The sequence below is a fragment of the Ochotona curzoniae genome, unplaced genomic scaffold, assembly GCF_017591425.1.
Source record: "Ochotona curzoniae isolate NIBS_2020 unplaced genomic scaffold, NIBS_Ocur_1.0 contig_883, whole genome shotgun sequence".
NCBI classification, from domain to species: Eukaryota; Metazoa; Chordata; class Mammalia; order Lagomorpha; family Ochotonidae; genus Ochotona; species Ochotona curzoniae.
The window spans coordinates 22,111,787-22,132,981 of NW_024466599.1; the positions used below are offsets into that span (position 1 = coordinate 22,111,787).

Genomic DNA, 21,195 nt, shown 5'->3' on the forward strand with positions numbered 1-21,195 from the left:
CTCCACACCCTCCAGTGCCTCCTTTCTGTGGCTCCCCACCCACTAGAGCCATTCTTATTCCTTCTTTCTGAGGCTTTGTGCAGGTCAATCTCTAGAAATCTGTGCTTATTTTTATTACAAATATTTCTTCTACTTGCCAACTCCTGAAATCATGGAAAATCTAAGCTCTCAGGTGACAGCTTCACCGCAATCTCATGGAAGGCCTTGTCTCTCAGTGGACACAGATTTGAAAAGTGTTACAGCAGAGGCTGCCAGAGCAGATCCCTTTGGACAGGTACATCAATGCTGTCCAACAGGTGTGGCATCAGACAAGGCCCGGGTGAAGTAAGACTTCATAATAGGGCATATTCAGGGGTTCCTCTGAGATTCAGGGAAGCCACGACTCCAATTCCCACAAGGCCCTCAAGATCCTAGATGCAAGGGACCCAGCATGTCCCTGTGCTGCAGCATCATATGGACACCCACCCTTCTCTTTGTATGATTGACTCACCAATGCTACCTCCTGGAGGACAAGGATGCAGGCTCTGCTACTGACCCCTCTCATTTGCCCATGTCTCTTGGGTGAGCCTGAACTTACCCAGTCTTCCCAGGAGCCACTGGGGTTCTTCTTCTTGAAGGGCTCCAGTCTCTTCAGGATGGTCTGGCAAGCTTCCTGAGGAAAACACAATGACCACATCAGCCCTCTGTACTTCAGGACCCGGGCCTGGGGGCAGGGAGGGATGGGAACGGGGCTCTCAGAAAGCCCTCTGAATGCAATGCTGTATCCAGAGTGCCTCTCACACACCCCAGCCACACTTCCAGGAATGACTGAGGCCCAGGGGTACCATAAGATCCTGCCAGAGGAGAGCACATAAGCCCCACGCAGTGCTCAGGCTGAGAGGGGAATGTGTTCGAGGACATTCTTGTCTGGTGACAAGGGCATCTGACCAGGCCAACCCTTGCATCAGTTCTCAGTTGCAGTCTATTGCCCTGTAGCCAGCTCTAACAACAGGGGAAGCATTTCCCTAGAAGTTCCCTGTTGTGTCCAACACCCCTCTGCCTCCTTCACTCTATCCCTCTTGGCTCTGGTAGAAGTGACCTTGGCTTTTGGGCCTCTCCATTAGCACATTCCAGGAAAGAGAGCCAAAGACAAGACCACAGTCAAAGAACCTGAAAGGACCCATCCTAGCAACCATCCAGGGGGCTCTCCAGGCCCCAGGTCCCGGGCAGGCCCTCTGCTCTGCCTGCCCCCTTGTGCTCCGTACATAAACAGCCTGTCCGTTGATGTCAGTGCTGACGGAGGCGGCTGTGGGAGAGGTGTTGGGCACCGTGCTGGTGCTCGTCTCGCTGATATAGATCTTGGAGGTGGGGATTTTCAGGGCTCTGCTAGCCACCTGTGGGATGAGAAGACAACACTTGCTAGGGAAAGGGTCACCATTAGGGGCTTGGCTACCTTCTCTCCAAGACAGAATTCAACTCCACTATCAGGGGCCAGGAAATCATTTTGTAGGTTCTAATCCTATTGATGTTAAGATGTTTGTACATCTGGCAGGATTTGAAATAGTACTCCACAGAGTGATGTGATTAGATTTTTAAAAAGATGTGTAAGCCTAATTGGTAACAGTGCCTTTTTAATCTAACCTTGGCTTTGAATTTGGCCATTGCTCATGAGTCAAACAGATGTCCTGACACAAATCCAGCTTCATTATCCTAGTTCCACTGTAAGGGCTCTCCACTGTGAGGGAGTGTCGGGGCTGACTCCTACACAGAGCCAATGGGCCCTGGTGGCCCTGGAGGCCAGGTGAGGGATATATCTTGGTCAAACACTACACAGCAAGGGCAACTGAGGCCAAGACAGGGAGAAGAGCTACCCAAGGCTACATAAGAGTGAGTAACCATGCTGAACTGGGGGAGGGAAGAATTCCCTACCTACTCCTGTTTCTGGAATATTCCACAGCTCAGTGTCTTGTAGCACAGTGCTAGAGAGGACAGCCCAGCCTTCCCAGCTGCTCACCTGGACCATCTTCGTGTGAAGGCCCTGGCCCATCTCAGTACCCCCGTGTGTCAGGAGCACAGAACCGTCTGTGTACACGTGAATCAGAGCTCCAGCCTAGAACAAGGGCAGAACAGACAGAAGGAACTCAGCAAATCCTAACTCAGCGTAAGACCTGGGACCGAAGGCATGGAGCTGAGAACAAAGAAAGTCAGCAGCTACGTCTGGGGTCCAAATGCCAAACAAGAATTACATCAGAATAATTACAGAATAATTACATCGTAATTTTGTGATATGGCCTTTTACGTCTTTCTGTCTCTCATCCACAGAGCGAAGCAGGTCAAGGGTCTTGTTCCCCACTCTAAAGATGGATGAACAGTAGGAGACAGGCAGAGGTCTGCAGACCTGCAAGCAGGACTGGAAGCACCTGGGGACTAGCCCAGCCCTCCGAGGCCCACTGCTTGTGACATAGTACTCAGAAAGGGATATGCAAGCTCAAATCTCACTTAGCAAGGGAAAACCTCCCACAGTGCCATGTTTTTAGTGGGACTTCTCCTTGCAACACTGGGGAAAATGGGGTCCACTACCAGCGAAGGTAGATGAGATTATATGAAGCAGTTACCTGATTCAGAAAAGGAACTGTGAAGCTTATACCAAACTTGGTAGGAATGATGCTCAGTCCTCTCTTTTTCCAACAGTTCTCCCTGGAGAAAAAGGAGTATCCTCATAGAACCTTTTCTGCTATGCTAGTGTCACAGTGGCCATATTTCTAAGCATCATCTTCATACCAGATGAAGATGGTTACAATCCTACTGAATCATAACGAAATAGGCACAGGCAAGGAGGAAAGCAGAAATTTGGGTCCTGGGTCTTACCCCACAGCAGGTCAGAGCCAACCCCCAGGAATCTGAATTTTAAAACACCACCAACCATCTTCCCTAAGTAGACTTTGATTCAGGTCCCTCGTGATCTTGAACTATGATAATGAACTGAGGCTAGGAATGGTTAGCAATGCCTTCTCTGTGTTTTATGTCTGGTTATCTGCAATTCTGTGAAGAAGCAGAGTCAGTACCATTATCCCCCCTGTGCAAATGCTAAAACTCCAGGAAGATTCACCAGCAAAATGGAATGACCCATTTTATCAAGGTCACATTTATAGATCAGCATCAGAAGCAGCTTCACAACTGTGTTGTTCTTAGTCCTGTGCCAGAGCTGTCTGTGATAGACTGAGAGTGCAGACACGGAAGCAGAGCAAAGCATGCCACCTCCCGGGATACCCTCACCCCATGCTGGACTGCCTGCTCTGTGTCCCATGGACTCTGCTTCCAATCTTGGCTTACGCAATCCTGAGAGACAGTTCAAAGGTTGAATTGATGATTGTTCAAACGGTTGAGACTCTGCTATGCACATGGGAGACCTGGGTGAAGTTCAAGGTTACTAGCCTCACCCTGGTTCCACCCTGGCTACTGCAGATGTTTGAGAAAATGAGCCAATAATGGAAGATCTCTCTCTCTCCCACCCTCTCTCTCAACCTCTCAAATAAGAAAATAAATATAGAATGTTGTGCTCAGAAGGCACACAAAAATGTATAGACAAATCACAAACTGGTAAGCTGTGGCACTCAGAACAAGCTTGAATCCACTTGCCCTGGAGTCAAGTTCATCACAAATTCATGAGAAAGTGGCTATGAAAGAACCACTATCTCAGCAGGGTCATAAATTGCCCATTGGAGTGTTGGCTTTGGATGTGGGGTTCAGCAGAAAGGTTTCAGACCATAAAACACTATGACACCAGCACCTCAAACTCACACCCATTCCTGGGACTGTACCTGTTGAACTTCTCAACCTCACTCTTCCGTGCCTGATACTGAGAACTTGCCAAGCATTCGTCCCAGCACCTGGGCAAGGTAAATCCCTCAAGCTTCTGGTTGAAGTGGGTCAGATCCCCTTCTTTGTACAGATTTTTCCTCCGCACCTTCCCAAGGAGAGAGACAAACAGGCCTTGGCAGTGGCAAGAAACCAGGGGCAGGCTCAAAACCTGCAGTTACATTTCCAGCCCCTTAATAACACCTGCCCATCTTCTATCCCAAGAGAGATGCGTAAGACGCAAAGCCCCACCTCACCACCACCAAAGTAGGCTGTCCCACTGTGGGCTTGTGACGCTAGAATCCTAGCCTACCTCCTCTGCTGGCAGTCCACAAGTCAGGGCAACTTCACTCATCCAATACTCGGCAATGAGCATCCCCTGGGGTCCTCCAAAGCCCCGGAAGGCCGTGTTGGAGGGCAGGTTGGTCTTGCACAGCCTCCCAGTGCCCCGCACGTTGGGGATTTTATAGCAGTTGTCCATGTGGAATAGAGCTCGTTCCATGATCTGAAGCAGAGGAAGTCACAGTGGGAGAGAGTAATATGCTAGTTTCAGTGGATTCTCAGAATAGACCCTGGAGGGCTGCAGGCATGCCTGCCTTTCCCAACCACACTGTCCAGGGCTCCTCTTTATAACCCAGATATGTCTTCCCTGGGATGTTGAAATCATCTCCTTACTGCACCCTAGCCACTTATATTCACCACCTTCTCTACAGAGAAGCCATTTCCTAACATGATAGTTCCTTGAAAAGAAAAGTTGATTTTACTAACTCTTTATAAACGAGTTTTTCCCATGAAAGCTGAAAGCTATAGTATAAATATCTCAGGGTCACCAGGCGCTCCTTCCACCTTCTGAAAGGAGCCACTCACAGCTCCTGCAGCTGAAAAGGGAACAAGCAGATGGACAATCAATCTCTCCTCTCTGTGTCTCTTTCTCCTTCTCCCTCTGACCTTGCATTTCAAGCAAATAAAAATAATGCTTAAAAATGAGTTGAGTTTTATAAAAAAGTCCTCAAAGAAATAATATTTGAAAACTTCCCAATTTTTTCAAGAGACATAAGCCTACAGATTTTACTCTGGGTGATCACCACACAGGATAAAATGGAAGAAACTCATAAGAAGACATATTAAAAGAGAAAACAATATCATGAAAGCAGTCAGAGAAAACAACACCTTACCGATGGGGGAGGGTAATTAGACTAGCAAATAATTTTCTTCAATAAACTTTAAAAGGCAGAAAAGAAGCGGCACATTTTTCAAATGCGGAAAGTAAAGAACTTTCAACCCAATTGCCTCCAAAAGATCTAAAATAAAACAATGGTTGCAGGGAATCTCTAAACAGAAACAAAAGAATTAAAGAAGGAACCTTGAAACCCTGGGCAAAAACAAAACAAACAAACAAACAAACAGACAAACCACATTCAATAAAAGTCTAGGTAAAACAACAGACATTTCCTTCTTGAGTTTTGGAAGTCCTGTCTGCTAACAAAAGCCAAAGCCATGATACTGTCTCAATGTGTCTCCAAACGTATGTGGGGAAGAATTTTTGACAAAAATTGCATAAATATAGAAGACAGGAGGACGGAGAGGCAGGCAAGTTCCCTGATAAAATGACTTCAACAGGCCATGTAAGTTACATGTATCTATCATGTGATTCAGTGAGAAACCAGTAAAAGAACTAGACAAAAGACTTTTTTAACAATATCATAATAAAGCAGAACTCTAAAAAAACGTTCATCTGCAGGAAAGGAGACCAAAAATCCTAAGAGAACAAACGTAAAATAAAACAGCCTAAAACATAAAGCAGCAGACTTACGCTCTATCAATCAATAATTATTTTAAATAGAAATAATGTAACCACAATCAAACGATTAACAGAAGGGATTAGAAAGCTTGATACAACTACATGCTATCTTTAAGAAAATCACTTCAGATATCACAATACAAGCAGACTTAAAAGAATGAAAATGATAGACCATGCAATTATTAATCAAAAGGAAGCAGCAGTGGTATGCTCATTATGAGATCAGGGCCTGGTGTGGTGGTTCAATGGCTAAAGCCTTGCCTTGCTAGAAGTTAAGCTCATAATCATGAACTGAAGAACTAAACTACCATGATAACCCAGAGACAAATAGTGGGAGAGGAAAACGGAGAGAAAGGAAGGGGAGAGGGAGGGATGAACCCTATACCTATAAAACTCTATTGTGGATAATAATCAATAAATAAGAAAGAAAGAAAACAGGCCTACACAAAGGTCATGTGAAAAACAGACCTACGCCGAGACATGAAGACACAGGCCTGCAGAGCCACCAGGGAGATAGGAATGCTAACCAAGAGATAAGGAAATGCCAGGAACTGCTACAGCTCAGAAAGTTCCAGAAATTGTGACAGCTCAAGGCAGACTGCCATGTGTTCACATCTGTACTTCCCACTTGCTTGCTCCCCTGCCCACACAAATGCCCTTGCACTTGCCCTATAAAAGCATGAAACAAAAGTCGATTGATCAAGGGCTCAGCCATGCTGGGATGATCCAGATGGAGTGGGGCCCTCTGTAAAAACAAAGGTTCTTCCTTTTCCATAAGTGGCTCTCAGCTCCCTGGTGGTCAATTTCCACAACATAACTAATGGATTCTTTGGCAAAACAGTTGCACAAGGATGAGTTTGCAATCAGAGAAGTAATAGGACCATTTCTATGCCTTAGAGCTTAATCAAGGATGGAGAACCCAGGGTGCGGACCAGTCAGGATGTAACTGCAACGGGACAGGCAAGACCTGGGGAGACCTGTGCCCAAGTGTGTCAATGGGCTGTGGGTTACGCTCTTGATACCCCATCACCCCAGGAGTTGGGGGAGGGTCCTACTTACTCCTTGAGAGAGATCCTGGGTGTTCCCTGCATTGCTGAAGTGCTCCACCTCCAGGGCCACTACTTTGCCAGTCTTCATGAAACCCACCTGATGAAAGAACAACTTTTCAATGCAAGCCCCTCCTCTGTGTCTGATCACCTCCCCCTTTGCATTACCTGCAGGAAACAGAGCAAGACACCGCACCACGGAAAGGGGAAGGACTCCAGGGTCTAACACTTCCCTATTGGGACACCCCTACCACCCCACCCCTCACACTGTACCCCCACACTCTGCCCTCTTCCACCCACTCCCAGCTTCTGGCTCCAAAAGAGGAAGTGAGAAGATAGAAGAGTGAGGGTTGATCAGGATAGGACAAGAAGGGGCAGGCTGGGAAGGGACATCTGGGAGGATCTTGGAGGGTTCCCCATGGAGATTTGGGCAGCAGACGAACTATGCTTCACAGGCACACCGACTTGCTTGTGTGTTCCTGACCTTGTAAGCATCAAAGGAAGTCTTCACAGGATATTTTACAAATCTGGAAGATCAAGGAGCTTTTTACAGGCCCATAAGAACTTAGGAATAAGAGAAATGGAATTCCTTTCTGGGAGTTAAATCTTGAAACAAAGTCAGAATGACTCAAAGAGGAGGTGTACAAGGCCAGCACATAGTAAAAGAGAGCTCCCAGGCTACAGAGCATAGAGGGGAAGGAAACCTTTGTAAGAAGGGACTGGCCACACCTAGAAGACCAGAAAAGAGCCTGTCCCAGAGGAAAGCTGGACAGTGTCTAGCCAGAACAGGTGTCTGCCCTACCCCACCTCTGGGAAGCCTTATTTCTCACTGCATGTTACCAAGGAGTCACTCTGATTTTTTAACAGGCTGTGAATGTGTCAACATTGGATACCCAGCATGGTGGGTTTCCGTTGGGCTTGCTGATAAATGATGATTATAGTACATCTTTCTGCATTGCTGGTGGCTGCCTTGAATTTCTCTCGCTGCTATTTTCTTCTTGAGCTTCAGCAAATTATTAGGCAAAAAGTGAAAGGGCAGCTCCAACTCCCTGAGGCTCTGTCCCCTGGCTCCTTCCAGAAACTCCCTTGTCCACCCTGGCACACCCCCAGCACCCAGAACCTTATATCTGGCCAGGAAAGGATGTCTGCCACCAGTTATGAGCATGTCCTCATCACGGTCCAGCATGCAGCGCACAGGGCGGCCTGTCCTGTGTGGGTACCAAGAGGGTTAGGAATCTGGGAGTTCTGGGGAGACAGAAAGCAAGTGAGCCTGGCACAGGAGGCAGAGCTAAACTGGGCTGCTTCACTGAATAGGCATGGCCTGGGCAGGACAGGGGAATCTATAAGATGGATAAGGGCCCACCCTTGGGGAACTTGCAGCCAGGTACTACAAGACGACAGAGACACCTGTATCAGAGCATGGAGCAACGGGCAGTGTTACTCTCACTCTCCCCGCTAAGCTCTAGGGTTCTACAAATAGACAGTAGGGGGAATTGAAGCAGAAGCAAATCATTCCTAACAGGGGGAACCTAAGATGATTTCCTGGCAGACAGACTTCTTTCTCCTCCCAAAGGCTACTGGGTGAAGCAGGCTTTACAACTCACTTGTATGCAGCTAGAGCCACTGCTGTAGACACCACAGTGCTCCGGGTCTCCTTCCCTCCAAAGCCACCTCCCATTCTCTTGACTCGGACCACAATCCGGTTGGCTGGAACTCCTAACATTTTTGCTACAAAGCTCTATGTGGGAGAAAAAAAAAATCCAAACCAATGCCACTGAAGGCATCACTGGGACTCCTTTTGGGCCAGACTCAGTGGCTGCTTGAGATGGAAGGGCCTCATTATCATTGTGAATTCTGAAATCCCTTGATTTGAAGTGCCCCTCCCCTCCAACGGCAGCCTTCTAGTTAGCAGTGCGGGTGTCTGGCCCTCATCAGACATTGCAAGCTGAGCTGAGACAAGGTAGACACTCGCCATGGACCACAGGGGCAGGCAGCTGCTCACAGTGGACCTGCAGAGCCCAAATTCCTTCTGTCTGGCCAAAGACCAGCAGATTACAAGGACGGGGCCACCTAGCAGGCCACATTACAGACAGCCAAGAAATGTCAAGTTACTGTAGATAGATTTGCGGTCCCTGTGGTTGTCACCAGCCTCTTTGGAGGGAGGATGTAACTTGACCAAGGCTGAACAGAACTGAAGAGATAAGAGCTAACCCCAGGCTCCAGCTAACCGTCATATTCCAGGCCCCTTCCAGACCTACCCACATTTCCCTTTGGCCATGGACCACACTGCCCTCCAATGTCACGTGGGGCTTCCCCACATCCTCCCCAGCCCTAGAAGCCAGCCCACGGGCCACCTACCTGTGTCTTCATGGTGTTCTGTGTAGACACAAAAAGCTCCATCTCCCCTGCCTCACCCTTTGGGACAGCGATGGTGCAGTGAGTCTCCAGGTAGAAGTGCTCTTGGCCCCCGATATACAATTCTCCTAGGACAACAATGTGAGTCTCATGGTGAGCCCCCATGCTGGCCTGACCAGGGAGTGTGCCCAGCCCTGTGGCCTGTGCAGCTGCCCATAGCTCTCAGGTAACCTCAAGGTTCCCCAGCTGCAGTGGAAAAGGGCCTCTGTGCTCAGTCACCTGGGAACTTCATGTCCCTCTCCACTTGGCACCCCCAAAATGAAACGTGTGCGACACTGAAACATCTCTGCTTACTGTAGTTGGTGGGCTCAAACATTTCTAATATGATTCCTAATGCATTTTTAGTGAAGGCCAAGAAATGATTGCATGGAAGGAATGGGAAAGCTGTCAGAATCTAAAGGAAATTGACATCAACCCCTCACAAGCAGAAACAAATAAAGGCAGGAGGTGAAAAAAAAGGGTTCTTACACATAACTGCCTGAGAACAACCATCACATTAAAATCTGTCAGTACTGGAACATGAGAGCGACCACCACAACTTCATATAAAAAAGTATATCCTAGGTCTTGCAGGGTATTTCCTACATTTTCCTGCAAGAGTTTGAAGGTTTCTGGATGTAGGTTTAGGTCTTTTATCCATGTAGATTGGATCTTGGTGTATGGTGATAGATGTGGGTCTATCTTTTTGTTTCTACAGGCTATCAGCCAGTTGTCCCAACAACATTTACTAAAGAGGCCTTCCCACTTGCTTGAGTTGTCATTGGTCTTTTTGTCAAAGATTAATTGGCTGTATTTGTGTGGGTTCCCTTTTGGTGCTTCTATTCTATTCCATTGATCTTCCTTTCTGTCTTTGTGCCAGTACCAGGCTGTTTTGATAACCACTGCTCTATAGTATGTCCAGAGGTCCGGGATTGTGATTCCCCCTGCTAACTTCTTATTTTTCAGGATGGTTCTAGCTATTCGTGGTTTTTTGTGTTTCCAGATGAACTTTTGAATCATTGTATCCAGTTCCGTGAAGAATGTTTTGGGCAATTTGATTGGAATTGCATTGAAAATGTATATTGCTTGTGGTAGTATAGACATTTTAATGATATTGATTTTGCCTATCCAGGAGCACGGGATGTTATTCCATCTTTTGAGGTTTTGTTCAATTTCCTTTTTAAATAGTTTGTAGTTTTCTTCGAATAGGTCTCCTACGCTTTTGGTTAAATTTATTCCCAAATACTTCATACTTCTCTCTGCTATTTTGAATGGTATCCTGTTGGTTAGATCTTCTTCCATCTTGGTGTTATTTGCGTACACTATGGCTGTTGATTTTCGTTCGTTAATTTTGTACCCCGCCACTCTGCCAAACTCTCGTATAAGTTCATAAATCGTATAAATCGTATAAATCCAAATTAAAACATCGATGAGGTACCACCTAACACCAGCAAGATTGGCCCACATAAACAAGAACACCAACGACGCTTGCTGGCGAGGATGCGGGGAAAAGGGAACCCTACTCCACTGCTGGTGGAGCTGCAAATTGGTACAGCCTCTATGGAAATCAGTCTGGAGAACACTCAAACAACTCAAAATCTGCATACCATATGACCCAGCAATAGCACTCCTAGGAATATATCCAAAACACCTGTTTTACGACAAACCAACATGCATCCCTATGTTCATTGCAGCACAATCAGTAATTGCAAAAACATGGGAGCAACCGAAATGCCCATCAGCAGAAGATTGGATAAGAAAGCTTTGGTTCATCTACTCCATGGAATACTACTCAGCTATTAAAAAAAACAAAATGCAGTTCTTTGTGGCTAAATGGGCACAACTGGAAACTATAATGCTAAGGGAAATGAGCGAATCCCAAAAGATTAGATACCACATGTTTGCCTTGATTTAACCTGTAATTTTTGTATGGTTGTTTGTTATTTTTTGAACCTGTCATTGATACTGTCTCAACCCAGATGTTTCGAAGAATGGAACTTGCATTATTTTTAACATATTGTTTACCCAATACTATGTCAATTAATTCCATAATGTTGTATATTGATACTGAGGCCTTGTTGGGGCTTTTAACTGACCGGATCTTTACTCTGTTAGACCTATCTTCAGACCATAGAAGGTCTCCCCAAGAGGCCACTGAACTTATCTGGACAATAAGACGCTGAACTTTATGCTAGGCATGTGTTTGCAAGCAATGAATCTCAACTGAACTTGAACTATGGTTATGCAACAAGGTGGAGGAATCCACCATGGGGGGAGGGGTATGGGAGGGGTGGGGGGAATCCCCAGCGCCTATAAAACTGTACTACATAATACAATGTAAGCAACAATAAAAATAAATAAATAAATAAATTTAAAAAAAAGTATATCAGCCCAGCCACTGTTTGTTCAGCCTCACGGTTATTCATTATGGTGGAGAATATTATTTCACACTATCTGATGGCTCCCTCATTTTAAAAAAAATAAGATTTATTTTATTTATGAAACAGAGTTCCTATCTGCTGGGTCACTCCATAAGTGCCTGCAATAGCCAGGTGGCCAAAGCAAGGAGCTAGGAACTCAATCCTGAGTTCCCAAGAGGAGGTGGGGTGAGGGGGTTGGTGGGGTTGGGGGTGGAGGGGGAGGGACATGGACCTGTTGCTCTTCCACTGCTGCTCTCCAGTGTCTATCCTAAACAGTGTCTTAACTGCTACACCAACGCCCATCCCTCCAGCTGCTTTTAAAAACTTTCTTCTGCCTCCACTCAGAGTCTACCACACACACACACACACACACACTCCCATTGCAGTGCTCATCCAGTCACTCTCTGACCACTGGCCTGTCTTTCTTTAGGCTGGCAGAAAACTGCAAACAAGAGCATCTTCCAAAAGCGAAGCTACTAGGCCAATAGTGGAGGCGGCTTCCTAGCAACGCGGCAGTGCTTCACACATTCAACATACCAAGCAACTCCCAAAAGTACATGACTTAGTGCCTTGACCCGGGGTAAGAGCTTTACACCTCACTTCAATGTCAGAGACGAGGTCTTGACACTGAGGAGGGAGCAGGAGGAAAAGACAGGCTGGGTGAGAGCCAGATGATCCTCGGTAAGGACCATCTTCATGCACCCTGGGCAGGTGAGGACTCTGTGTGGCTGCAGGCCTGGCAGGCCCATGGCTGGCTACATCTGTAGCTGTCATCTTCCTAGGACAGCTGTCCAAATTAGGACATGTTACTATGCCAACCTCTACCCAAAGCACAGAGGTTCTCCCAACAGCTTCAGGTGACCAAGCATTGACCCCAGCTGGCTGTCCACTGTTTTGTTACAAATGTCAAATGGAATCTCCTGCTAGGAACTGCGCTGAAATCTCTTCCTTGGTGCAGGAATCAACTAGGAGCTCTTTGAATTCAACCAATCAACCAGAGTGCACCCTCCTCCCTGACACACTGTACCTGAGACAACGTTATCTGCTTCAGAAAACCCCTTCTTGAGGTCTCCTTTCTCGATCTTCAGCTCAGACCCATAAAAGGATTCATTCTTTATAGCATCCTGAGGACCAAAAAGAAGCTTCCATCACTTGGCATTCAGGAGGAGGAAGATGGTTTGCACGGTTTGTGAGCGAGGAGAGAGCAGCTCTGGATTACTGTCTGCGTTCCTGCTGGCTCCTCTATACACTTCACATGCAGGCTGGAGGTAAGCCCTGTTCCAATTCCTCCACTTGCTCAGTGAGAGTAGACTGTCTCAGTTTCTGAGGACAAGTGAGGACTCCCAAAAGAAATCAGTTAGCATCAAAATTTGGGAAGGAGGAACACCACTGTTAGTGGCCTGAGCCTAAAGTTATGAAGAGGAAGGCTTAACAGTGACCCAAACTTCCAGAGACATGAGGGGTTAAAAACCCATGTAACCAAATCTCTACCCCAGTCTCCCCTGCAAGATCCTAAGAAATTTGCTCATCAGGACAGGAGGCCACTGCTCCTCTGAAACAGCCCACTTGCAGTTACCTCAATTGTGATAATGGCTGGAAGATCTTCATAGGTGATTTTCACCCCCTGAGCGGCTCTCTGGGCATGTTCTGGAGTGTCTGTGACCACAGCACCAATGATGTGCCCAACACAAGTAACCTAGGGGCAGAGGCAGACTGTCAGCAAACTTACCCAAGCTCCTTGCCAGCAACTCAAGCTTTGCATTGCTCCAGAAGGCCAGGGAGCCTCTGCTCTCACAATCAAAGCTCGGGGCCTTTTCATCACCTTGTCCTACTGATTGAAATCAGGTAAATATTTAGGAGCGGGAGTGCTGGACTAGGATCAGGATGGCAGAGATTTCGTCTCAGGGGCAATTCTTATTCCATTTGGCAGTCTTTTGAGGAGCTGGGCTGGATAGAATTGGTGATGATTATTGCTGTCTTCCATGTGGAATAGAAAGTATCAGTGTCACTCTGGCTATCCCAGCACCTTCCATCTCCTTGTGAAGAAACAGAGGCCCGGAAGACCCTGAGGCACCAGTTACTAGACCATGACTCCCAGCCAAAACTCTTTCCCATTACTCTCCTGCTTTTTGTTTCCCAGCTTTATACCAAACGCTTCTCAGCGGTCACAATCACACTTTACATTTCATTTAGAAGCCCCAAGGCAGTGGCTCCCACAAGCTGCTTTTCACAGACTTCATGGCCCATCACCAAAGTTTCTAAGAACTTACAGAATAATTATTGCTTTCTTTTCTTTGAATACTTCAATTCCAGGGGCCAGAGCTGTGGTGCCCCAGGGTAACCTGTTGTTGGCCATGCCAGCATCCTCTACTGAAGTGCTTGTTTGAGTCCTGATTACTCCACAGCAAAAGAATGGTCCAGTACTTGGGCCCCTGCCACTCATGTGGGAAACCAGGATGGAGTTCCCGGCTCCTGGTTTCAGCTTAGCACAGGCACAGTTGTGTTCATTCAGGAGGAACGAGAGCACAAGTAGATGGAAGATTTGCTCTCTCCTCTCCTCTCCTTTCTCTGTTGCTCTGCCTTATCAGCTAAATAAACAAATAAATAAATCTTAAAAGGACAAGAAATTAAGTGTCATAATAATCAGTGAATCACTTTCAGGGATGATTTTAATCTAACATTCCTCTCTCACTAAAAACATAAATAAGCTACAACACTGTTATCCAGCTCATCACTGCGGAATATGAGGTTTCTGAGAAGGACAATTGTAGCATGCAAATCTCTGGTAATTGGCTCTTGAGGATCCAACTAAGTTCTTGGCTTATGTGGTTAGTGGTGGCTGATCCTGGCTGGCCCTCACTAACCATAAGGCAATGTTTTGGGGGACTTTGGAAGTTTGAAAAGCAATTTGTTCTGCTACTTCATACTTTCCTGATGGAGTCCTTGTGCCTCACATTTGTGGTTTTGTTTTCTTTTTCATGTTCATATCACTAAGGCAGGTTAACTTTCATGTTTAATTTGTAAAAATTGACTGTATGATGATCATAAATCATCATCTAAAAAGTAATCCTGCGAGTAAAGTAACAGGATTTTCCTAGCAGTGCCTTAAATGTTTGGAAAGGTTTTATTGTTATTGCAGAATTCCATATAGTTGAGATAAACAGGTGAACTTTCACACAAGTCAATTATCAACACACCTAGTGGAGGCTTTATGACTTCTCTTCTGTTTGGTTGGTCTATTGTGGCTTTTATTTTCTTCTAATAAAGTAGTTTAACATTATTCCTGAAGAGCATAATTGTTCATTCAATTCATACAATTGTTAGTCTGGCTTTGCTGTCACTTTGGTATGGAATCACCCTACTGTATACAAACAATAGCTATCAATTAAACTAATGAATAATATATCCTATACTTCTTAATGGATTGTTTTTATAAGGGGGCCAAATGGATGGTGGCCAGATATTTGCGTATGCAAATGTAACCCTTCAGGATTGGGAATTTGGAACCATGAGCATAAGCAAAAATGTTAAACCTTATTCCATTTATAAAAGAATCCAAGACATACCTTGTCCTGAGCAAAAACTGTTTCATCATCAAAAAGTCCAGTTACGTTACTCCCAGGGATATCACTAGCCGAGAGGAAGCAAACAAACCCGGGCACCTTTCTTGCCTCTGAAGTATCTATGGACCTGCAAGAATAACTCAGGTGAGGGATCCAGCCAACACACAGCGGGTGGAGCATCACTGATCAGACACCTGTCTTCATTTGCTTGGGCTTGCCTCCATCTTAAATCTTCCCTTTGCTACTTTCTTTTTTGTTAGATTCTATTTCTGTCCTCTGTAAACACTGATGAAATGATAAAGCGCTGGCTGTTCTGGGATAAATGCCACTCAGGATATTTTTCAGTGAATATCCTGTATAGATGACTAGTTAAAATCTAAGCTGCCAGCTCACCTCCACCCAGAACCAGGACAGGCTGGGCCCTTACTGTGTCCGTGAGCCAGTGGCCCTGAACTCGCATACACTTAAATTTCTGTCCTGATAATCATGGTGCTCTTCCAGCCCAGCAGGCATCCCTTGTATGACGAGTTAAATCAGATCACAAAGGAAAAGGCTCAGCTTGTGTAGCCATCGTAGAATCTATAAACTGTGCAGTGATCACTCTGGCTCATTCCACATAGGGAGTTCAGATAGGGGCACCTTAGAAAAACAAATGTAGCCACTTTTCAAGCTATTAATCCTCACAAGTAACTCAGAAAAAAAGTGAGCACTGTTCTCTTTGTACATGTGGGGAAACTCAAGCTTGAGGAAGTTTGGCAGCCTGTCCAAAGTTACACAGTCAGAAGACAAAGGAACTGTGGGATTAGAGCTGAGGTTAAGTGGTGAGAATGCCAGAGGCAGAGGGTTGCCAAAGCCAGCACAGCTCTGACCCACCACGAGCTCTCCCAGGCGCCAGCAACCTCAAGGTTCCCCCATCTTCCTACAACCCACTCACATGACTGCAGCATGGACAGTGCAGGTCATGGTTGACATGGGCTCAAGACAAGGACAAAGGCAAATCAGTTTACTGCACAGCTGATAACCATGGCAATTTATATAAATTTCTTTTTCAGTAGCATAGAGAGTTTTATGTATGTGCTATATGATATCTGTATCCTGTTCATTATTCCTGGAGCCCCTGTCTAGGCTAGGAGCAGCTGCAAAGGAAAGACTCAATTCCAACTGACACAGTGGCAGGGCCCAAAGGAGGGGTTTCCTAGCTCTTGTAGTCATCAGGCTGTGTGTCCAATGCCTGCTAGGTAATGAACTACATAGGCCTTGGCTCGAACATCCATACATGAATGCTGCTTGACTTCAAATTCCAACTCTCTCCTTGTCAGCTACATAGCCCAGGGCAAGTCTACTAGCAACCTGCTTGCACCTTGCTTTCCCCATCTCAAAGATAGTGATGAGAACAGAAACTGCCAGTAGGGCTGCTGTGAGGAATACCTGAACCAATAGTTGTTAGTTGCTTCAAACCAGCTTGGAACAAACATGAAATGTCATATACAGACTAACTTGTATTATTATTATCATTCAGTTATTACTACTACAGAGGTGGCATTGCTTGCTGTTCAGGTTCTCAAACTTTGAGACACACATACCCATGGCAAATCCTCACACACACCTGACTATATGTGGGCAGGTGAAAATTTGCACCCTCAGCTCGAGGTCTTGGTTGCTAAGCAATAAACCAGGGCTGCCAACCCAGGTGTGTCAGTTTCCAAGGCCATGTTCCTCCCTCCAGGGTCTTTACTTCTAAGTTTAGCCCAGTATCCACTGGCAAATATTACATGGTGCTGGATGAAAAAAAAACAAAAGCCCACAGCAGCCCAGGTAGGTCCCCAAGGCGTTGCTGAGGTGATTGCTGTTGGCCATGCAAAGTCAATCCCATTTCTCTCCCAGGAACAGATCTTTCTCAGGCACCAATAAGTTCAGACCCACACTGCTCCTCAAGTTACCACTCTCCAGGCTGGGGGGCTGTGGAGGGGCCTCTGGGCAAACAAAGCCTGGTGAACCAACCCAGATCCCTCCTCTCCCAGGGCCACTGGCCTCTGCCCAGCAGCCACACTCACTTGATCTTGGCGTGGGCCCGTGTGCTGGTGACTAGTCGGAGGGACAGCTCATTCTCATAGCGAGGGATGTCGTCACAGTACACAGCCTCCCCCGAGGCCTGCATGTCTGCAGCAAGGTGCGGCAAAGGCCTGCCCACCATGTCCTCCTCAGACTGACCCTTGGGCACCTCCTGGAACAACAAGTTCAATGCTCAGGCTGTGCTGCGGAGAACACTGTTTCAGTCTAGGCCCAGGGTTACTGTTGGCTTGGGGTAAAGGAATCAGACACCTAAGAAGTCATCGATAAGAAGTGGCCATGGTATCCGTACATGAACTCATATGTCCATTGGTTAGGGGTTGGTTAACCTAGACAAACAGTGGAGTGCTGGCTAACCATTAGCACATTTGTTCAAACAATTTTAATTAGAAGGCAAGAATGCTCACAAAACACCTATGTGGGTACAGAAAAGAATACATGGTATAAATATATTGTGTCTATATATACACAGAAATATACATATATGTATATTTATATGTGTGCATATATACATATATGTATATATATATATATACAAACTTCCAAAAGATGAACTTGGAAAAGGGAATTAAAAATCAGTTTATTAGTGGCTGCAAAAGATTTTTGGAATCCATGCACACATTTTTTCATGACACGTATTTCCTGTGAATATTTTGAGAACAGAAACTACCATCTTCCTACAATCTCCTACCTACAAACCTCCTACCAACCTCCCACATTTTGAAGATGCCATGGATTTTCAAAAACTTTTAGCACCCAAATAGTCATTTCTTTGAATTCCACTTTCCATGAGCTTTTCAAAGTTCCCTTGCATGTCCATATATGAATAAGAAAAGATGGAAGGAAGTTAACAAAAAGCTATTTTTTCTTGGAGGTGAGACTTTGAGTGATTTTCATTGTCTTCTTGGTACTTCTCTGAATTTTCCAATATCTTTAAGAATGTATTAATTGTACAACAAAGGTCCATTCATGCTTTTCAAAACAATAATGAAACTATTTCTATGTGCCAGAAACCATCCACACAATTCACTTGTATTAGTCCATGTAGCCATCAAAGCCACTCTGCGAAACAGGTACCACTGATGCCCACATTTGTAGGCATAAGGGTCTATGTAACTTGCCTAAGAGGCACTGAAATGGCATTCAAACTCACACAGTGGGGAAGTCGGTGGAGTTCTGATTTAAAATCAGGTGATTAGATCCCAGAGTTCATGGCATACTCAGGTGCACTGGTCAGCCAGTTATAGCCTTCAGGCCACACCAAGCCTGCTACCTACATTTGGAAATAAAGTTTTATTGGAACTTAGCACATTCATTCATATGTGTATTCTGCTACAACAGCATTGAGGAATAGAGGATGGCTGCCAAATCTAAAATGTTTACAGGATGGTGGTGTTGGCCATTTACTGGTTACCTTTATTCAGTGCCAATTCATGGAAAGCTTCCTCTTTCTTTTGCTTCCTCTTTCTTTCTTTTTGAAACAGTTTCTGGCTTTGCATATTAGCCCACAAAAGGTTCAGAAAAGACTTAATGAAAAGATTTCTTTTCCTTAACAAATCAGCACAACAGTTACACTGACATCCACCAGGTTCTTGTTCTATGCTCTCGGTATTTCTGCCCAAGAGTAAGCAGTTTCATGTTCCTAATACAATTCAAGTTAGTCACACAGTAATGGCCAGCCATTGGCCACAAATGTGACTAACAAAGGCCCTTGATACTAGCCATCCACCATCTCTACTTACTTGGAAGAGCTGGACATTGGCTGGAGGATCTTTCTGGAAAAGTAAGGTGGCACTGGCAAAGGTGGGGTCCAGCAGACCACATGTCTGTGAAGGGAACATAGCATAGCTAACTGAGACTATGTTATCGCTCATCCATTTCTTGATTGTCTGCAAGCTTCAATGATGACAACCATTCTTCCTATCCCCTTATTTTATATCCCTTTCTGTAATATCCAAATGTGGGCTCTGAGAGTGGCCACACTGCACCCGCATGCAGAGAAATTTGTACCTGCTCCAACACAATCAGCTCTCTCCTCCCCACGTTTCTGTGTGCTGTTCCCATTGTGGGCAATAGTTTCTCTCCTGACCCTCCTCAGTTCCATGGGGGAGTATCTAATATGTGTAAGAGAACCTCAACAGAAGTAGGGTGGGGTGGGGCAGGGATGATCATTGTGGCCAAGCAGCTTAAGCTGCCACCAGCAATGCTGGCATCCCTTGGACAGTTGGTTTAAGCTCCAGCGGTAGCACTTCCAAGCTAGCTCCTTGTTAATGAGCCTGGGAAAACAGTGAAAGACAGCCTGAGTACTTAGGCCTTTGCCATTCATGTGGGAGACTTGGAGAGAGTTCCCGGCTCTCAGCTTGGGCTGGACTCAGTTACAGTCAATATAACCCTTTGGGAGAGATGAAAGATCTCTCTCTCTCCCTTTCTCTCTGTAACTCTACCTTTCAAATAAATCAATAAAATAAACCATTAGAAAATGAGCAAGAGGTGAAAAAATTCTCTATGCAGTGAGATGTCAAATCTGTTAGGAGGTAAGATACCCAATTCCAAAGACAGCAAGATGCTAGATGGATGGATGGATGCCTGTGGTTTTCTTTGGAGGAATCTATGATGAGTTGTTTTTCTTACACAATTTTTTTCCACAGTTTTACAACACTGATAATAAGAAACAATTAAGTATTAGTGTTTTTATTTATCAATTTAAGAGGCAGAAAGACAGAGAAAAAAAAAAAAAAGACAGAGCTGCCACGCACTGTTCACTCACCAAATACCTGCAACAGCCTGGGCCAACGGGGAGCCAGGAACTCAATCCAGGTCTCCCACCTGGTGGCAGGGACCCAGGTGTCTGAACCATCACCTGCTGCTTCCTGAGTGTGCGTCAGCAGGAGGCTATTAGAGTCAGGAACCAGAGTGGGGAAGGGGCCAGAGTCGATATGGTGGGATGTGAGCGTTTTAACCAAAGCCAGGCCGAAGCGAGGCCAGAGCCCACTGTGCAGATTAGCAATCTTAATGAGACCTTCTAGCTCTGCTGTCTGACTCCCACACAGCCCCTTTCATAATTCATCACACTAGGAGGCCTTGACCCACACGGTCTCACTGGCACTTGGCTCCCCGCTAGTGCCCGGTGTAACACAGCAAGTGCTAAGGCCCTGGAGCTTGAGCTCTGCCTCAGCCCACGCTCACGCTGTTCCCTGAGTGTGCAGTCTGCAGTGTACCCTACTCCATGCAACCTTCTCAGCACCCGAAGCATCTTCCCTTTTCCAACCTGTGAGAGACACCAGCACATGGGCTCTGCAGCGAAGTGTCAGCCCTAGAATCACAGTGAGCAGTGTCTAGACGCAGCAGGGACCACTCCAGTGCCACGGGAGGTGGCAGGGAGACTACAGGCACAGGCAAGGCAAGAACCCACTCTCAAGACCCCCAGACCCGCATCCTCATCCCCAATGGGATGTGTGCGGAGGTACAGTGACCACACTCACATCGTCCGGATTCTCTCTGCCCAGCTTTTGCAGCACAGTCAGGTAGAACTTGAAGAAGAAGCTGAGGCTGAGTGTGCGCCGGAACTCCACCATGCCGCCCGGGGCATCAGCACGCAGCTCCAGCTCCTCGGCCAGGCCAGAGCAAACCGCCTGCAGTAGTTCAGTGCCCCAGGACCTGCACGAGGGACAGAGACAGACACCGTTTCAGTGCGATCTTCAGTGTCCGTAAAGGTCTCCGCAGAACTGGCTTCAGGCTCCGGGCTAGTGGCCTCCCCTCTTGCAGCCCATCTTCATTCATCTTTATGAGCAGATTTTAGCAAAATCCCTTGGGCTTTGTAATTAATTAGTTGTTTAAATAAAAACTGGCACAGGGAAAAGTCTTACAGCTATTTACCAATGGAAACAAATTTTGAGGCACAGAGAGATAAACTTATGTCAGGCATCTAAATGTTGGATCCAGGACCAAGGAACCAAATGGCAAGTTGAATTTTCTCCAGCTCATGTGGTCATTTGTAAGGCAGGACAGTGCTGTGGTAGTAACTGTGGCCGTAGCAAGAACAGGGCTATGGTAGAGTTATTCATA

At 46.1% G+C, this 21,195-nt stretch overlaps 1 protein-coding gene across 1 annotated transcript in view; it reads right to left on the reverse strand.

The window, feature by feature from the left end:
• Positions 1 to 21,195, reverse strand: part of XDH (xanthine dehydrogenase) — a 62,607-nt gene that overhangs the window by 10,242 nt on the left and 31,170 nt on the right. Inside the window, exons 15-30 of the mRNA XM_040993975.1 lie at positions 20,613 to 20,787; positions 18,873 to 18,956; positions 17,115 to 17,284; positions 15,064 to 15,187; positions 13,074 to 13,193; positions 12,525 to 12,621; positions 9,043 to 9,167; positions 8,289 to 8,422; positions 7,805 to 7,892; positions 6,698 to 6,784; positions 4,151 to 4,342; positions 3,801 to 3,946; positions 2,595 to 2,676; positions 1,994 to 2,089; positions 1,245 to 1,373; positions 578 to 652 (exon numbers count right to left, since the gene is read on the reverse strand). Of these exons, the coding sequence (XP_040849909.1) occupies positions 578 to 652; positions 1,245 to 1,373; positions 1,994 to 2,089; positions 2,595 to 2,676; positions 3,801 to 3,946; positions 4,151 to 4,342; positions 6,698 to 6,784; positions 7,805 to 7,892; positions 8,289 to 8,422; positions 9,043 to 9,167; positions 12,525 to 12,621; positions 13,074 to 13,193; positions 15,064 to 15,187; positions 17,115 to 17,284; positions 18,873 to 18,956; positions 20,613 to 20,787 (1,924 nt within the window). The remainder of the gene's footprint in view (positions 1 to 577; positions 653 to 1,244; positions 1,374 to 1,993; positions 2,090 to 2,594; positions 2,677 to 3,800; positions 3,947 to 4,150; positions 4,343 to 6,697; positions 6,785 to 7,804; positions 7,893 to 8,288; positions 8,423 to 9,042; positions 9,168 to 12,524; positions 12,622 to 13,073; positions 13,194 to 15,063; positions 15,188 to 17,114; positions 17,285 to 18,872; positions 18,957 to 20,612; positions 20,788 to 21,195) is intronic.